Genomic DNA, 20,357 nt, shown 5'->3' with positions numbered 1-20,357 from the left:
ATAGTGTATATATATACAGTGCCTTGCGAAAGTATTCGGCCCCCTTGAACTTTTCAACCTTTTGCCACATTTCAGGCTTCAAACATAAAGATATAAAATTTTAATTTTTTGTGAAGAATCACCAACAAGTGGGACACAATTGTGAAGTGGAATGAAATCTATTGGATTTTTTAAACTTTTTTAGCAAATAAAAAACTGAAAAGTGGTGCGTGCAAAATGATTCGGCCACCGTGCTGCAGCTCAGTCTCAGGGTCTCGACAATCTTCTTATAGCCTAGACCAGTGATGGCGAACCTTGGCACTCCAGATGTTTTGGAACTACATTTCCCATGATGCTCTGGTACCTTGCATTGTAGTGGAGCATCATGGGAAATGTAGTTCCAAAACATCTGGGGTGCCAAGGTTCGCCATCACTGGCCTAGACCATCCATTCTTAACCAGTGTTCCGTGGAACCCTGGGGTTCCTCCAGAGGTTGGTAGGTGTTTCTTGAGCTGTGGCCGATGAACCACCTATTTGATGGTGCCTACAGAGTTGAAGGTTCAGCATCACTTAGCAAAGCCAACAGCAGCATGACACCAAATATCTTTTTAGCTGTCTTTAAGGGTGGCATTGTGAAGAGCACTTAAAGAGGAAGTAAACCCTGATGAGTTTACTTCCTCTTTGATTCCCTGCAAAGCATAATGGACTACTATGCATCGCATTGCATCGCATCGCATAGTAACCCATTATGTGTCACTTACCTGACACAGGAGCCAGCGATGTCACCGCTGTCCCCTGTAGTCCGGAGCATCCATCTTCTTGGTGGGTCTCGCAGCTCCGCCGCTGTCATTCGGTGAAGCCGTGATGACGTCACTCCCGAGCATGCGCACTGGAGCCGACACGCGCGGCAGCTCCGTCGCTCAGTGCGCCTGCGCGCCGCTGTCTACAGCGCATGCGCCGTAGACAGCGGTGCCCGTTTTCGGGCAAATATCTCCTAAACCATATAGGTTTAGGAGATATTTCTTGGACCTACAGGTAAGCCTTAATCTAGGCTTACCTGTAGGTCAAAGCGGTTTGTAAGGGTTTACAACCACTTTAAAGAGGGACATTCCTCCTCTTGACCACCAATATAAGGAGCGTCGTTCCTATTTGAACCCTGATGATTTGGCTTTAGTAAGGGTTCCCCCGAGACATGAAAATTATTTTTGGGGTTCCTCTAGCGTTAAAAGGTTGAGAACGCCTGGCCTAGGCCATCTTTATGTAGAGCAACAATTGTTTTTTTTTTTTTTTTTTTTTCAGATCCTTTATAGAGTTCTTTGCCACGAGGTGCCATGTTGTACTTCCAGTGACCAGTATGAGAGAGTGAGAGCGATAACACCAAATTTAACACACCTGCTCACACCTGAGACCTTGTAACGCTAACGAGTCACATGACACCAAGGGGGAAAGGAAAATGGCAAATTGGGCGCAATTTGGACATTTTCACTTAGGGGGGCGTACTGACTTTTGCTGCCAGCGGTTTAGACATTAATGGCTGTGTGTTGAGTTATTTTGAGGGGACAGGAAATTTACACTGTTATACAAGCTGTACACTCACTACTTTACATTGTAGACAAGTGTCATTTCTTCAGTGTTGTCACATGAAAAGATAGAATAGAATATTTACAGAAAGGTGAGGGGTGTACTTACTTTTGTCAGATACTGTGTATTGGATTTCCTTTTTAATACTTGTGTTTTTGACCTAGGTTGCTGTGACGTGTCTGGGGGGTGGGAGGGGGGTGTTAGTGGAAGTGATGACTGATTGAAGTAATGAGAGAGGCGGTTGCAATCTCCACGAATGTTGAAACAAGCAGGTTGGCAGATATAAGACTCTGGGTTATACGCCCTCCCCGTGCCGGGCAGTCAGAACACAACGCAGAAGAGCGTTCTCCGCAGGGCATCGAAAGGATCACAAATAATACAGAAGAAGGTTGGGAAACATCTGGAGTGCCGGGGACAGGACGCCGGGGACAGGACGCCGGGGACAAGACGCCGGGGACAAGACGCCGGGGACAGGACGCGACTTGCCCACACATTGTACTGGATTGCTCTGCAAGATTGTGAGTTAACCCTCGGAGGGCATCGATCGGCGCGATGGATCCCACAAAGGTACGCCGCGGGCTTCTCTGACCCTCCTTGCAGAACATTTCAAAGCAGTTTAGGGCTTCGCTGGTGAGCGGCGTGGCGGGATCACTGCAAAGACAAATGTAACTTGTTGTTACATTATAAATGACGCCTGACACACATGTACTTCCATTGGGTTCTCGTTGTTTTTGTCGCGGGGGGCTCCGCGCCCACTGCAAGATTTTATCCGGCCCCCTGATGAAAAAAGGTGGGACTCTGATATAAAGGGGTCTTTGATGGGTCCCCTGATATAGTGGGGGGATCTGATGGAAATCCTGATGTAGTGGGGGGGGGGATCTGATAGGGACCCTGATGTAAAGGGATCTTTTATGGTTCCTTTGATGTAGTGGGGGGATCTGATGGGGATCCTGATATAAAGGGGTCTTTGACAAGTCTCATGATGTAGTGGGGGGGATCTGATGGGGACACTGATATAAAGGGGTCTTTGACGAGTCTCCTGATGTAGTGGGGGGGATCTGATGGGGACCCTGATATAAAGGGGTCTTTGACAAGTCCCCTGATGTAGTGGGGGGATCTGATGGGGACCCTGATATAAAAGAGTCTTTGACAAGTCCCCTGATGTAGTGGGGGGGGATCTGATGGGGACCCTGATATAAAGGGGTCTTTGATGAGTCTCCTGATGTAGTGGGGGGATCTGATGGGGACCCTGATATAAAGGGGTCTTTGACAAGTCCCCTGATATAGTGGGGGGATCTGATGGGGACCCCGATATAAAGGGGTCTTTGACAAGTCCCCTGATGTAGTGGGGGGTATCTGATGGGGACCCTGATATAAAGGGGTGTTTGATGGGTCCCCTGATGTAGTGGGGGGATCTGATGGGGACTCTAAAGTAAAGGGAGACTTTGATGTATGAGGGACTTGGATCTAAGGGGTGACTCCGATGTAAGGAGGACTCAAATGTAATGGGGGCTCTGATGGGGACCCAGATGTAGTGGGGGGGGGTCTGATGGGTACCCTAATATAAAGGGATCTTTGACGATTCCCCTGATGTAGTGGGGGGAGGGTCTGATGGAGACCCTGATGTAAAGGGGTCTTTGATGTGTCCCCTGATGTAGTGGGGGAGGGTCTGATGGGGACCCTGATGTAAAGGGGTCTTTGATGGGTCCCCTGATGTAGTGGGGGGGATCTGATGGGAACCCTAATATTAAGGGGTCTTTGACGAGTCCCCTGATATAGTGGGGGGATCTGATGGGAACCCTGATGTAAAGGGGTCATTGATGGGACCCTTGATGTAGTGGGGGGGATCTGATGGGGACCCTGATATAAAGGGGTCTTTGATGGGTCCCCTGATGTAGTGGGGGGGGATCTGATTGGGACCCTGATATAAAGGGGTCTTTGATGGGTCCCCTGATGTAGTGGGGGGGGGGATCTGATTGGGACCCTGATATAAAGGGGTATTTGATGGGTCCCCTGATGTAGTGGGGGGATCTGATGGGGACCCTGATATAAAGGGGTCTTTGACAAGTCTCCTGATGTAGTGGGGGGGATCTGATGGGGACCCTAAAGTAAAGGGAGACTTTGATGTATGAGGGACTTGGATCTAAGGGGTTACTTCGATGTAAGGGGGACTCAAATGTAATGGGGGATCTGATGGGGACCCAGATGTTAGGGGGGACTCTGATGGGTACTCTGATATGAGGGGGCTTTGATCGGAAACTCAATGTAAGGGGGGGGGATCTGATAATCAGGTGACAAAGATGTAAGGGGGTCTTTTTGGGGTCTCTGTTATAGGGGGGCTCTGAAAGGGTTGCTGATGTGAAGGGGCTCTGATGCAAAGGGGGACTCTGATGTATAGGGGACTTGGATATGGGGTAACTCAGTTGTAAGTAGGAATGCAATGTAAAGGGGGACTTTGATGGGGGACTCTGATATAAAGAGGCCCTGATGGGGACTCTGGTGGGCTCAAGTTTTCTTTGCTTTGTTTATTGAAGTTCTTTCTCTGCTGTTCTCAGTCATATCATGTTCAGTTGGACTTGATGGACTTGTGTCTTTTTTTCAACCTCACCTACAATGTAACTGTAATAATAACGCATGTTATACGCGTTTAACTGAAGCTCATCAGGAGGCGTGTTGATTCTCTGCGGAGAGACCACTGCTTCCATACAGAGAGCAAGACTCCTTCTCTGCAGCATGCTGGCAGGGGACGGGCTTTTCTACTTGAGCTGTGGCTACTTCCACTGATTTCCCGGTAGTCGGTGGATTGCTCACCAGCCTAGGATTGTATATAGAAGATCCCTACAGGTAGCTGCAGAGATAAAGATTTCCACGGGCGCCGCCCCCTCAGGGCTGCCACCTTTTCTTCACGTCAAATCCGAACACTTCAGCAACGCACAGCAATGTTTTTTCATAGTTTGCCCAGATAAACTCTGCATAGATTGCTATTAAATAACATTTCTAATCATATGAAGTTAATCACAAGAGTCCCCCTTTACATCAGAGTCCACAGAGTTCCCCTTTACATCAGAATCCACAGAGTTCCCCCTTTACATCAGAGTCCACAGAGTTCCCCCTTTACATCAGAGTCCACAGAGTTCCCCCTTTACATCAGAGCCGCAGAGTTCCCCCTTTACATCAGAGCCGCAGAGTTCCCCTTTACATCAGAGTCCACAGAGTTCCCCCTTTACATCAGAGCCGCAGAGTTCCCCTTTACATCAGGGTCCATAGAGTTCCCCTCTACATCAGAGCCGCAGAGTTCCCCTTTACATCAGAGTCCACAGAGTTCCCCCTTTACATCAGAGCCGCAGAGTTCCCCTTTACATCAGGGTCCATAGAGTTCCCCTTTACATCAGAGCCCCAGAGTTCCCCTTTACATCAGAGCCGCAGAGTTCCCCTTTACATCAGGGTCCACAAAGTTCCCCTTTACATCAGGGTCCACAAAGTTCCCCTTTACATCAGGGTCCACAAAGTTCCCCTTTACATCAGAGTCCACAGAGTTCCCCCTTTACATCAGAGCCGCAGAGTTCCCCTTTACATCAGAGTCCACAGAGTTCCCCCTTTACATCAGAGCTGCAGAGTTTCCTTTACATCAGGGTCCATAGAGTTCCCCTTTACATCAGGGTCCATAGAGTTCTCCTTTACATCAGGGTCCATAGAGTTCCCCTTTACATCAGAGTCCCAGAGTTCCCCTTTACATCAGGGTCCATAGAGTTCCCCTTTACATCAGGGTCCATAGAGTTCTCCTTTACATCAGAGTCCACAGAGTTCCCCTTTACATCAGAGCCGCAGAGTTCCCCTTTACATCAGAGCCCCAGAGTTCCCCTTTACATCAGGGTCCATAGAGTTCCCCTTTACATCAGAGCCGCAGAGTTCCCCTTTACATCAGGGTCCACAAAGTTCCCCTTTACATCAGAGTCCACAGAGTTCCCCCTTTACATCAGAGCTGCAGAGTTTCCCTTTACATCAGAGTCCACAGAGTCCCCCCTTTACATCAGAGCCGCAGAGTTCCCCTTTACATCAGAGTCCACAGAGTCCCCCCTTTACATCAGAGCTGCAGAGTTTCCCTTTACATCAGGGTCCACAGAGTTCCCCTTTACATCAGAGCCCCAGAGTTCCCCTTTACATCAGAGCCGCAGAGTTCCCCTTTACATTAGGGTCCACAGAGTTCCCCTTTACATCAGAGTCCACAGAGTTCCCCTTTACATCAGAGTCCACAGAGTTCCCTCTTTACATCAGAGTCCACAGAGTTCCCCTTTACATCATAGTCCACAGAGTTCCCCTTTACATCAGAGCCGCAGAGTTCCCCTTTACATCAGAGCCGCAGAATTCCCCTTTACATCAGAGTCCATAGAGTTCCCCTTTACATCAGGGTCCATAGAGTTCCCCTTTACATCAGGGTCCATAGAGTGCCCCTTTACATCAGGGTCCACAGAGTTCCCCCTTTACATCTGAACTTGCAGAGTTCCCTTTCACTGTAAGGGGGGACTCTGCAGACTCTGATGTAAGGGAGAAGTCTGAAATATAAGCCAACACATTTCAGGGGCTGCCAAGACCTCTTTCATCAGGGCTCACATTGTGGAAACACTTGTTTGGGGTCCTGCAGTGAAAGTCGTGAACCAATCACAGAGGACCAATAAGGAGCTTCTACACTCACCAGACACTTTATTAGGTACACCTTTTGCCTTCATTCTTGGTGGCGTAGATACAACAAGGTGTTGGAAACGTTCCTCAGAGATTTTGCTCCATAGTGACATGATAACATCACACAGTTGCTGCAGATTTTTCAGCTGCACATCCATGATGCCGAATCTCCCGTTCCATCACATCCCAAAGGTCCTCTATTGGATGAGATGTGGTGAGTGTGGAGGCCATTGGAGGACAGGGACCTCATTGTCCAGTGGTGAGATGATTGGAGCTTTGTGACATGGGGCATTATCCTGCTGGGAGGAGCCATCAGAAGATGGGGACACCCCATCCTCCACACCATTACACCATCACCACCAGCCTGAACTGGTGATACCCCATCCCCCACACCATTACACCCCCCACCACCAGCCTGAACCGGTGATACCCCATCCCCCACACCATTACACCCCCACCACCAGCCTGAACCGGTGATACCCCATCCCCCACACCATTACACCCCCACCACCAGCCTGAACCGGTGATACCCCATCCCCCACACCATTACACCCCCACCACCAGCCTGAACCGGTGATACCCCATCCCCCACACCATTACACCCCCACCACCAGCCTGAACCGGTGATACCCCATCCCCCACACCATTACACCCCCACCACCAGCCTGAACCGGTGATACCCCATCCTCCACACCATTACACCCCCACCACCAGCCTGAACCGGTGATACCCCATCCCCCACACCATTACACCCCCACCACCAGCCTGAACCGGTGATACCCCATCCCCCACACCATTACACCCCCACCACCAGCCTGAACCGGTGATACCCCATCCCCCACACCATTACACCCCCACCACCAGCCTGAACCAGCGATACCCCATCCTCCACACCATTACACCCCCACCACCAGCCTGAACCAGCGATACCCCATCCTCCACACCATTACACCCCCACCACCAGCCTGAACCGGTGATATCCCATCCCCCACACCATTACACCCCCACCACCAGCCTGAACCAGCGATACCCAATCCTCCACACCATTACACCCCCACCACCAGCCTGAACCGGTGATACCCCATCCCCCACACCATTACACCCCCACCACCAGCCTGAACCAGTGATACCCCATCCCCCACACCATTACACCCCCACCACCAGCCTGAACCGGTGATACCCCATCCTCCACACCATTACACCCCCACCACCAGCCTGAACCAGTGATACCCCATCCTCCACACCATTACACCCCCACCACCAGCCTGAACCAGTGATACCCCATCCCCCACACCATTACACCCCCCACCACCAGCCTGAACCGGTGATACCTCATCCCCCACACCATTACACCCCCACCACCAGCCTGAACCAGTGATATCCCATCCCCCACACCATTACACCCCCACCACCAGCCTGAACCGGTGATACCCCATCCCCCACACCATTACACCCCCACCACCAGCCTGAACCGGTGATACCTCATCCCCCACACCATTACATCCCCACCACCAGCCTGAACCAGTGATACCCCATCCCCCACACCATTACACCCCCACCACCAGCCTGAACCGGTGATACCCCATCCCCCACACCATTACACCCCCACCACCAGCCTGAACCGGTGATACCCCATCCCCCACACCATTACACCCCCACCACCAGCCTGAACCGGTGATACCCCATCCTCCACACCATTACACCCCCCCCCACCAGCCTGAACCGGTGATACCCCATCCCCCACACCATTACACCCCCACCACCAGCCTGAACCGGTGATACCCCATCCTCCACACCATTACACCCCCACCACCAGCCTGAACCGGTGATACCCCATCCCCCACACCATTACACCCCCACCACCAGCCTGAACCGGTGATACAAGGCAGGATGGATCAATGCGCCAAATTCTGGCCCCACCATCTGAATGTCAGAGCTGAAATCCAGACTCATCAGACCAGGCAACGTTTTTCCAATCTTCTATTGACCAATGTTGGTGATCCTGTGCCAATTGTAGCCTCAGCTTCCTGTTCTTAGCTGACAGGAGTGGCACCCGGTGTGGTCTTCTGCTGCTGTAGCCCATCTGCTTCAAGGTTGGATGTGTTGTGTGTTCAGAGATGGTATTCTACATACCTTGGGTGTAACGAGAGGTTATTGGAGTTCCTGTTGTCTTGTCTTTCTATCCTCTGGAACCAGTCTGACCATTCTCCTCTGACCTCAACAAGGCATTTTCCTCCACACAACTGCCGCTCACTGGATATTTTCTCTTTTTCTCACCATTCTCTGTAATCCCGATACTCAGACCGGCCCGTCTGCCACCAACAACCCATGCCACGTTCAAAGTCACCCAGATCCCCTTTCTTCTCCCATTCTGATGCTCGCCAAGTCGTCTTCACCACGTATAGATGTCTAAATGCATTGAGTTGCTGCCGTGTGATTGGCTGATTAGCAATTTGTGTTCTCCAAGCCATGGAAGAGGTGTACCTAACAAAGTGGTCAGTGATTGTATATACAACATGGGCAGTAATAGCAGTACGCATTAGCAAGGCTGCCAAGTGGTGGCATGCAGCTATAAGGGGGTTCAATCCCCACAATTCCCTCCTGTGTGGGGTTGGAAGGTGACCTGGGCTGTACCCAAAACTGGGTGTAGCAAAACACTCCCTATGTGTAGCTAGCAGTGCATTAGATTGTGAGCTCCTATGCGAGTGATTTCATGTTCTCTGTGCCAGGGCTCCATACATGAGTAATAAAAGGTAAATAGGGGTAACAATGGGATCTGTAGTAGGGATCGAGCTGGTGCCACAAACATGCCCATTGCTGCTGATGGCGACACTCGCAATCCGACCAGCAAAACAAATATAGAATTGTAATCCAAATAGACTTTCACATACTTCATGATGTGCTGCCAAACTTCAAGATTTGAAATGTACACCTATAGCGCCACCCAGTGGTGGGAATACATCATATAAATCTACTGGATCGTTCGTGAAATGATTGGTCTGGTGACAGGGTCTCTTTAACCCCTTCAATACCGGGTACTCCCCCCCCCCCCCCTTGCTGCCCAGGCCAATTTTCAGCTTTCAGCGCTGTCACACTTTGAATGACAATTACGCGGACATGCTGCCCTGTACCCATGTGACATTTTTTATCATTTCGTTCCCACAAATAGAGCTTTATTTTGGTGCTATTGGATCACTTGCTGGGGTTTTTTATTTTTTGAGCAAAAATTTTTTTTTGAAAAAAAAAAGTTTCTTAGTTTCTGTTATAAAATTTTGTAATAAGTAAGTTTTATTCTTCACTGATGGGCACTGATAAGGGGGCAGTGATGGGCACTGATGAGATGGCGCCTGTGAGGTGACACTGATGGGCATTGATAAGGCGGCACTGATGAGATGACACTGATGGGCACCGATAAAGCGGCACTGATGAGATGGTGCCTATGAGGTGACACCGATGGGCACTGATGAGGCGGTACTGATGAGGTGACACTAATGGGCACTGATAAGGGGGCAGTGATGGGCACTGATGAGATGGCACCTATGAGGTGACACTGATGGGCACTGATGAGATGGCGCCTATGAGGTGACACTGATGGGCACTGATAAGGCGGCAGTGATGAGATGGCTCCTATGAGGTGACACTGATGGGTACTGATAAAGTAGCACTGATGAGATGGCACCTATGAGGTGACACCGATGGGCACTGATAAGGCGGCACTGATGAGGTGACACTGATGGGCACTGATAAGGGGGCAGTGATGGGCACTGATGAGATGGCGCCTATGAGGTGACACTGATGGGCACTGATGAGATGGCGCCTATGAGGTGACACTGATGGGCACTGATAAGGGAGCAGTGATGGGCACTGATGAGACGGCGCCTATGAGGTGACACTGATGGGTACTGATGAGATGGCGCTTATGAGGTGACACTGATGGGCACTGATAAGGCAGCACTGATGAGCTGGCGCCTATGAGGGGACACTGATGGGCACTGATAAGGTGGCACCAATGGGCACTGATAAGGCGCCACTGATTGGCACTGATAAGGCGGCACTGATGAGGTGACACTGATGGCACCAATAAGGTGGCACTGATGAGATGGCGCCTATGAGGTGACACTGATGGGCACTGATAAGGCGGGACTGATTAGGTGACACTGATGGGCGCTGATAAGGGAGCAGTGATGGGCACTGATGAGATGGCGCCTATGAGGTGACACTGATGGGCACTGATGAGATGGCGCCTATGAGGTGATACTGATGGGCACTGATGAGATGGCGTCTATGAGGTGACACTGATGGGCACTGATAAGGCGACACTGATAAGGTGGCACTGATGAGATGGTGCCTATGAGGTGACACTGATGGCCACTGATAAGGTGGTACTGATGAGGTGGCACCGATGGGCACTGATAAGGCGCCACTGATGAGGTGACACTGATGGGCACCAATAAGGTGGCACTGATGGGCACTGATGAGATGGCGCCTATGAGGTGACACTGATGGGCACTGATAAGGCGACACTGACGAGGAGACACTGATGGGCACTGATAAGGCAGCAATGATGGGCCCTAATGAGATGGCATCTATGAGGTGACACTGATGGGCACTGATGAGATGGCGCCTATGAGGTGACACTGATGGGCACTGATAAGGCGGCACCGGTGGGCACTGATAAGGTGCCACTGATTGGCACTGATAAGGCGGCACTGATGGCATACCTCCCAACATTTAGAGATGGGAATGAGGGACACCTACTAGCAAACGTATGTAGGCATAGGACACGCCACCAGCCACACCCCCTTAATGGAAAATTAACCACCAAAAAAAAAAGGTTAATTAAATCCACAAGGGCTTTTTTTTTACCACCACTATTCCTTTGTATTGGCTTTTAAAATGTACAAATGCAGAAAATGTAGAATTTGGATGAAAGGTTCAGCACTGGGATGTATTTTATATAGAACTATACAGATCAGACCAAGATGAGGGACAAATGAGGAGGAATGAGGGACAGAGGGACATTACTCCAAATCAGGGACAGTCCCTCCAAATCAGGGATAGTTGGAAGCTATGCTGATGGGCACTGATGAGGTGGCACTGATGGGCACTAATATGCAGCACTGATGGGCACTGATAGGCGGCACTGATAGGCACTGAAAGGCGGGCACGGACGGGCGCGCGCCGGCTGTTATCCTGAAAGGCGGATAACGGAAACCACCGCCCGGCCGTCATTCTGCTATAGGCTGGGTGGGAGGTGGTTAAGGCCCAGTTTACACCTATGCAGTTTTGATCCGTTTGTGCAGTGCTTTTTGCACCGTGCGTTTTTGATGCATTTTTCACACATTTTTTGATGTATTTTGAGTTTTGCTTTTTTTATGCTTTTTTATTTCTTTGCCCAATTTGTTGTTGGGTGGATTAAAAATGCAATTATGGTAAAATCAGAGGAGGGGGGGGGGGGGGTGGGCAAAAACGCACTACATGCTTTTCTTCAGCTTCTCCATTGAAGTCAAATACGCACAGTTTTGATTGCTTATAAGCTGCATCCACGCACGGGCTTTTTATCAAATCGCAAGCAGAATAGCTGCGAATCTGCCCGAGATTTCAAAACGCCCAGGTGTGAATGGCAAATCGCACAACACACATTTCAAATACCATCGGTTTGAACGGCAAGCTAAAAACCTGGTGCGATTCTGCTGCCAATAAATCGCGCTGCAATTGCGGTAGACCGCATCGTGTGAAGCTTGTTGCCCAAAAAAAATGTAAAAAAAAAGTTTAGGAGCTTCTTTTGGGGAGCGACACGCTTCAAACGATGCGCTTTTATCGTGCTACAATTGCGGGAGACCTGCACCGCGTTTTTAGGTGGCATTCGAATGGATGGCATCTGAAATGTTGCCCGCGCACGGACTAAAGTCCGTTCATTTTGAACGTGATGAGTTACGGCGGGACTAGAAAAGGAAGTCAATCTCACCGCTTTTATCGGCGAGATTGACACCTTGCGAGCCCCGGCGCCTGGTACAGGTTTTAAGGGTAACCCCTGTGCCGAAGAACGGCGTGGGGGTCCCCCCAAGGTCCATACCAGGCCCTTATCTGAGCACGCAGCCCGGCCGGGGGTGGGGACGAGCGAGGGCCCCTCCCCCCTCGAACCGTACCAGGCCGCATGCCCTAAACATGGTGGGTGGGTGCTTTGGGGAAGGGGGCACCACCCCAAAGCACCTTGTCCCCATGTTGATGAGGACAAGGGCCTCTTCCCGACAACCCTGGCCGTTGGTTGTCAGGATCTGATGGGGGCTTATCGGAATCCAGGAGCCCCCTTTAATAAGAGGGCCCCCCAGATCCTGGCCCCCTACTATTCTATGTAAATAAGTATGGGGTACGTCGTACCCCTACCCATTCACACAGGGGAAAAAGTGTCAATGAAAAAACACACTACACAGGTTTTTAAAGTAGTTTATTAGGCGGCTCCAACGTTCTCTTCCATCTTCGGGGGTCTCTTCCGACTCCTCCGCTCTCTTCTCCTGCTCTCCGGCCTTCTCTCCCGTTCTCCGGTTCTTCTCCCGCTCTCTCAACTTATATAGGCATGAGCGGGGTCGCCAGGTGACGTAACTCGGTGACCCCGCCCCAGCATGCCCCAGGACTGTGACGTCATAAGGGGCGGGGTCACCAGGTGACATCACCCGGTGACCCCGCCCCACCCCTATATAAGTTGTAGCGCACCGTGCACACGGCCCTGCAGCGGGAGAGAGCGCCGTGTCAACATCGGAAGAAGACTGGAGGGAAGAAGATGACGGAAAACACCGGGCCACCACTAGCAAAAAAGCAGCAAAAGAGCAGAAGATAGCAGAGGAGCCCGGGAGAAGAGGCCGGAGAGTGGGAGAAGAGGCCGGAGAGCGGGAGAAGAACCGGAGACTGAGAGAGAAGGCCAGAGAGCGGGAGAAGAGGCTGGAGAGCGGGAGAAGAGGCTGGAGAGCGAGAGAAGAGGCTGGAGAGCAGGAGAAGAACCGGAGACTGGGAGAGAAGGCCGGAGAGCGGGAGAAGAGAGTGGAGAGCGGGAGAAGAAGCCGGAGACTGGGAGAGAAGGCCGGAGAGCGGGAGAAGAGAGTGGAGAGCAGGAGAAGAACCGGAGACTGGGAGAGAAGGCCGGAGAGCGGGAGAAGAGAGTGGAGAGCAGGAGAAGAACCGGAGACTGGGAGAGAAGGCCAGAGAGCGGGAGAAGAGGCTGGAGAGTGGGAGAAGAGGCTGGAGAGCAAGAGAAGAGGCTGGAGAGCGGGAGAAGAACCGGAGACTGGGAGAGAAGGCCGGAGAGTGGGAGAAGAGAGTGGAGAGCGGGAGAAGAACCGGAGACTGGGAGAGAAGGCCGGAGAGTGGTAGAAGAACCGGAGATTGGGAGAGAAGGCCGGAGAGCGGGAGAAGAACCGGAGATTGGGAGAGAAGGCCGGAGAGTGGGAGAAGAGAGCGGAGGAGTCGGAAGACCCCCGAAGACGGAAGAGACCCCAGAGCTGCCTAATAAACTACTTTAAAAACCTGTGTAGTGTGTTTTTTTCTTGACACTTTTTTCCCCCCCAGGTGAGTGGGTAGGGGTACAATGTACCCCATACTTATTCACATAGGGTGGGGGGCCAGGATCTGGGGGCCCCCTTTAATAATGATTCCGATAAGCCCCCCCGCCCGCAGACCCTGGCAACCAACGGCCAGGGATGTCAGGAAGAGGCCCTTGTCCTCATCAACATGGGGACAAGTTGCTTTGGGGTGGGGGTGGGCCGCGGGGTGCCCCCTTCCCCAAAGCACCCCCCCATGTTGAGGGCATGCGGCCTGGTACAGTTCGGGGGGGGGCCCTCGCTCGTCCCCACCACCTTTCCTGACCGGGCTGTGTGCTAGCATAAGGGTCTGGTACGGAGCTGGGGGGGGACCCCCATGCTGTTTTTCGGTGTAGGGGGTTCCCCTTAAAATCCATACCAAATTTAAGAGACATTGTCGCCTCTCTCTCGCGCTCACTGCAATAGGAAAATGTGTTTTTCCTATTGCGGCGAGCGCGAGATGTACAGGACCAGTGCGATAGGATGGCGCTGGAGACATTCTCGCGGGCAGGAGCTGTAGCTGCCCTTGCGTCGTATTTTGTCCGTCAGACCAGCATGCAGACGAACGGGCTTCCCGAAAGCAACGGGGTCCGGCGGGGTTCCGGCTGGGAAGATTTAAAACGTTCTATTTCTAAAGTCCGTCAAATTTTTTGGACAACAAAGGTCCGATGAAGCCCACAGACGATCGAATTGTCCAATGGATTCGTTCCGTCGGACCTTTGCTGTCAAAAAGTCCGGTCGTGTGTACGCAGCATCAGCGCCTGACCTCACAAATGCTCTTCTGGAAGAATGGTCAAACATTCCCATAGACACATCTCCTAAACCTTGTGGACGGCCTTCCCAGAAGAGGTGAAGCTGTTATAGCTGCAAAGGGCGGAGCCAACTCAATACTGAACCCTCCGGACCAAGACTGGGGGGGTCATTAAAGAGTCATGTGTGTGTAAAGGCAGGCGTCCCAATACTTTTGGAAATATAGTGTATATATTGTACATTCACTTTAGTCCCCGCCCTCCTGCCTGGAGCTTACAATCTAAGGTCCCTAACTCACATTCATACATACAGTGTCTGACAAAAGTAAGTACACCCCTCACTCACATTTCTGTAAATCTTTTCTTCTATCTTTTCATGTGACAACACTGAAGAAATGACACTTGTCTACAATGTAAAGTAGTGAGTGTACAGCTTGTATAACAGTGTAAATTTCCTGTCCCCTCAAAATAACTCAACACACAGCCATTAATGTCTAAACCGCTGGCAACAAAAGTCAGTACACCCCTAAGTGAAAATGTCCAAATTGGGTCTAATTAGCCATTTTCCCTCCCCCCGGTGTCATGTGACTCGTTAGTGTTACAAGGTCTCAGGTGTGAATGGGGAGCGGGTGTGTTAAATTTGGTGTTTTCGCTCTCACTCTCTCATACTGGTCACTGGAAGTTCACCATGGCACCTCATGGCAAAGAACTCTCTGAGGATCTGAAAAAAGGAATTGTTGCTCTACATAAAGATGGCCTAGGCCAGTGATAACGAACCTTGGCACCCCAGATGTTTTGGAAGTGAAAATGTCCAAATTGGGCCCAGTTAGCCGTTTTCCCTCCCCGGTGTCATGTGACTGATTAGTCACATGACTAACATTCTAGGGCCACGTTAGACAGGAGCCAGTTAGCCTCCCAGTTAGGAGCCCGAAACAAACTTTATTGGAACTGGAAATTATGTCTATGTGGATATGGGTCCTTCTTTGCTTCTCTTGCAGTAGGTATAGCGAAGAACATGTCCATAAATAAAAATAAAATTCTTGAGCATTCGTACAGCTGTCATAAATAATCCCGAAAATGTGTGTAATACAGGATTTTCTATAACTGTTGCCAACTAGTGGTCATAATGCAGTATTTTCCTGACTGCAGTATAACAGGAAGATACCGCATTATGGCCACTAGATGGAGCTAGCGATCATAGGAAATATAGAAATTACACACATTGTGGGGATTCATCATGTCGGCTGTGCGAATGCTGAGACATTTGTACGTTGGCTTTTTTTTAAAGTATAACTAGACTCCTAAATGTCTCTTCTATCTCTCCCTACAGGGCAGGCTCACGTGCTCACTGGTCTTCGCGGTCTTGGTGGCGGCCATCGGCTCCCTGCAGTTCGGGTACAACACCGGAGTGATCAATGCCCCTGAAAAGGTGACGATTTCTGAATTTTCCTTCTTCATAAGCCGTTTATATTGCGATGAGGACGTTCGATGGACCTCGGGGGGTTGTTGAGTCTATGGGGGTGGATTTACTAAAGGCACTTTGCAAGTGCAGTTGCTCCAGAGATTAGTAAATGAGAGGAAGCTTCACTTTGCAAAGAATACCCAATCACATGCAAGGAGAATAAAAATTTAAAAAAATATGAATTTTTGCTTGCACATGATTGGATGATGGAAGTCAGCAGAGCTTCTCCTCATTTACTAAGCTTCTTTATATGACACTTTATTACAGAGGCATGCAAAGCAACTCTCCCAATGACATTAATGCCGGGGCCAGACATAAACTACTATAGGGAAATGTCACAAGTGGAGCCAAAGACTCACGAGTCTCAAACTGGTGGCCCTCCAGCTGTTGTGGAACTACAAGGCCCATGAGGCACTGCAAGGCTGACAGTTACAAGCGTGACTACCACAGGTGGAGGAATGATGGGACTTGTAGTTCCCCAACAACCGGAGGGCCGCCAGTTTGAGGCCCCCCTGCTCTAAGAGATAGAAATGGGGGGTTGATTTACTGAAAGCGGAGAGTGTAAAATCTGGTGCAGCTCTTCATGGTAGCCAATCAGCTTCTAGTTTTTATTCTCCAAGCCTAATGGAAGAAGGTGAAGTTAGAAGCTGATTGGCCCCCATGTACAGCTGCACCAGATTTTACACTCTCCACTTTTAGTAAATCAACCCCATAAGCTACAAATACATTTATTCCATCACTAGTGGAGTTTAAGGACCAGGCCCTTTTCTGGCACTTTTTGTTTAGAACTATATTTTTTGCTAGAAAATGACTTAGAACCTCCAAATATATATATATAGTTAATTTTTTTTCTATATATATATAGATATAATATATAGATATATATTTGGAGGTTCTAAGTCATTTTCTAAAATGACTTAGAACCTTATGAATTATATATATATATATATATATATATATATATATATATATATATATATATATATATATATATAATATATATATAATATATAATATAAAATATATAGATATATATTTGGAGGTTCTAAGTCATTTTCTAAAATGACTTAGAACCTTATGAATTATATATATATATATATATATATATATATATATATATATATATATATATATATATATAATATATAATATAAAATATATAGATATATATTTGGAGGTTCTAAGTCATTTTCTAAAATGACTTAGAACCTTATGAATTATATATATATATATATATATATATATATATATATATATATATATAATATATAATATAAAATATATAGATATATATTTGGAGGTTCTAAGTCATTTTCTAAAATGACTTAGAACCTTATGAATTATATATATATATATATATATATATATATATATATATATATATATATATATAATATATATAATATATAATATAAAATATATAGATATATATTTGGAGGTTCTAAGTCATTTTCTAAAATGACTTAGAACCTTATGAATTATATATATATATATATATATATATATATATATATATATATATATATATATATATATATATATATATATAATATATAATATAAAATATATAGATATATATTTGGAGGTTCTAAGTCATTTTCTAAAATGACTTAGAACCTTATGAATTATATATATATATATATATATATATATATATATATATATATATATATATATATATATATATAATATATATATAATATATAATATAAAATATATAGATATATATTTGGAGGTTCTAAGTCATTTTCTAAAATGACTTAGAACCCCTTTTCTAGCAAAAAATACAGATTTTTAGTTCTAAACAAAAAAAAGAAAAGGGCCAGAAAAGGGCCTGGTCTTTAAACTCCACTAGTGATGGAATAAATGTATTGGTAGCTTATGGGCTCCCTAGCTAGAGAACTGACCACATTGTGTTCTCCTGCTTAGTGTGGTCAGTTTTTAAGGGTAAAGCAGAGGGATTGGCAGGATCACCAGGGATTTCACACAAAGGAAGCGCTACAAAGAGAACAGGAGATGTTCTCATGCCAGTACATGGTACAGCAGCCACATACCAGGAATATGAAATGTTGGGTTTACATATTCTTTAATCCCTGAGACTTGTCCTGGAACTTGTCCTGTACTATAGATCCATAAAGACCGACCTACCCCCCCCCCCATCTACGTGTTCAGCTACACATAGCACAGGGGAACTCGCTTCAACATGTTCTAAAACATTCCACTGTTCCCTCCCGTCCTACACTCACAATTCTGACATTTTCCCGATTTGTGGCAACATTCCTGCTTGTTAAAGGGAAACAAAGAAATGAAGGGTCTATCATTTTTATCATAGGTGTGTTTTATATGATAGAGATGGAATATCAACCAAAAATCCAGAAAAAACACACAGGATACAAATGTTATAAATTGAGTTGCAGTTCAGTGAGTAAAATAAGTATTTGACCCCCTTCACAAAACATGACTTAGTAGTTGGTGGAGAAACCCTTGTTGGTGATCACTGAGGTCAGACGTTTCTTGAAGGTGGTGATGAGGTTTCCACACATCTCAGGAGGGGTTTTGCTCCTCTCTTCTTTACAGATCTTCTCTAAATCCTGAAGGTCTCTTGACTGTCTCTTGGCAACTTGAAGTTTCGCTCCCTCCATACATTTTCTAAAGGATTAAGGTCTGGAGACTGGCTAGGCCACTCCATGACATTAATGTGCTTCTTCTTGAGCCACTCCTTTGTTGCCTTGGCGGTATGTTTTGGGTCATTGTCATGCTGGAAGACCCATCCATGACCCATCTTCAGTGTTCTGGATGAGGGAAGAAGGTTCTCCTCCAAGATTTTACAGTACATGGCCCCGTCCATTGGCCCCTCAATGCGGCAAAAGTCGGCCTGTACCTTTATCAGTGAAACAGCCCCAAAGCATCATGTTCCCACCTCTGTGTGTGACTGTAGGGATGGTGTTCATGTTCCCACCTCCGTGTGTGACTGTAGGGATGGTGTTCATGTTCCCACCTCCGTGTGTGACTGTAGGGATGGTGTTCTTAGGGTCATTGTTAGTATTTTTCTTCCTCCAAATGCGGCGAGTCGAGTTAATGCCAAAGAGCTCAATTTTGGTCTCATCTGACCACAGAACTTTCTCCCAATCCTTCTCTGAATCATTTAGATGTTCATTGGCAAACTTCAGATGGGCCTGTACATGTGTCTTCCTGAGGAGGAGGACCTGTACATGTGTCTTCCAGAGGAGGGGGACCTGTACATGTGTCTTCCAGAGGAGGGGGACCTGTACATGTGTCTTCCTGAGGAGGGGGACCTGCACATGTGTCTTCATGAGGAGGGGGACCTGTACATGTGTCTTCCTGAGGAGGAGGACCTGTACATGTGTCTTCCAGAGGAGGGGGACCTGCACATGTGTCTTCCTGAGGAGGGGGACCTGTACATGTGTCTTCCTGAGGAAGGGAACCTGTACATGTGTCTTCCTGAGGAAGGGGACCTGTGCATGTGTCTTCCAGAGGAGGGGGACCTGCACATGTGTCTTCCTGAGGAGGGGGACCTGTACATGTGTCTTCCTGAGGAAGGGAACCTGTACATGTGTCTTCCTGAGGAAGGGGACCTGTACATGTGTCTTCCTGAGGAGGAGGACCTGTACATGTGTCTTCCAGAGGAGGGGGACCTGTACATGTGTCTTCCTGAGGAGGGGGACCTGCACATGTGTCTTCATGAGGAGGGGGACCTGTACATGTGTCTTCCTGAGGAGGAGGACCTGTACATGTGTCTTCCAGAGGAGGGGGACCTGCACATGTGTCTTCCTGAGGAGGGGGACCTGTACATGTGTCTTCCTGAGGAAGGGAACCTGTACATGTGTCTTCCTGAGGAAGGGGACCTGTGCATGTGTCTTCCAGAGGAGGAGGACCTGTACATGTGTCTTCCTGAGGAGGGGGACCTGTACATGTGCCTTCCTGAGGAGGAGGACCTGTACATGTGACTTCCTGAGGAGGAGGACCTGTACATGTGTCTTCCTGAGGAGGGGGACCTGTACATGTGCCTTCCTGAGGAGGAGGACCTGTACATGTGTCTTCCTGAGGAGGGGGACCTGTACATGTGCCTTCCTGAGGAGGAGGACCTGTACATGTGTCTTCCTGAGGAGGGGGACCTGTACATGTGCCTTCCTGAGGAGGGGGACCTGTACATGTGTCTTCCTGAGGAGGGGGACCTGTCCATGTGTCTTCCTGAGGAGGAGGACCTGTACATGTGTCTTCCTGAGGAGGGGGACCTGTACATGTGTCTTCCTGAGGAGGGGGACCTGTACATGTGTCTTCCTGAGGAGGGGGACTTGTACATGTGTCTTC

The 20,357-nt window shown here is 48.5% G+C and overlaps 1 protein-coding gene across 1 annotated transcript in view; it reads left to right on the top strand.

The window, feature by feature from the left end:
- The first annotated feature begins 1,793 nt into the window (after positions 1-1,793).
- LOC143930993 (solute carrier family 2, facilitated glucose transporter member 3-like) overlaps positions 1,794-20,357 on the top strand; it is a 49,946-nt gene continuing 31,382 nt past the window's right edge. The window contains exons 1-2 of the mRNA XM_077455707.1: positions 1,794-2,127; positions 15,894-15,992. Of these exons, the coding sequence (XP_077311833.1) occupies positions 2,113-2,127; positions 15,894-15,992 (114 nt within the window). The 5' untranslated portion in view covers positions 1,794-2,112. The remainder of the gene's footprint in view (positions 2,128-15,893; positions 15,993-20,357) is intronic.

The sequence above is a fragment of the Lithobates pipiens genome, unplaced genomic scaffold, assembly GCF_037356315.1.
Source record: "Lithobates pipiens isolate NorthernLeopardFrog02 unplaced genomic scaffold, aLitPip1_a1.2 Scaffold_25, whole genome shotgun sequence".
Classification (NCBI taxonomy): Eukaryota; Metazoa; Chordata; class Amphibia; order Anura; family Ranidae; genus Lithobates; species Lithobates pipiens.
This window is presented reverse-complemented; position numbering and strand designations above follow the sequence as displayed.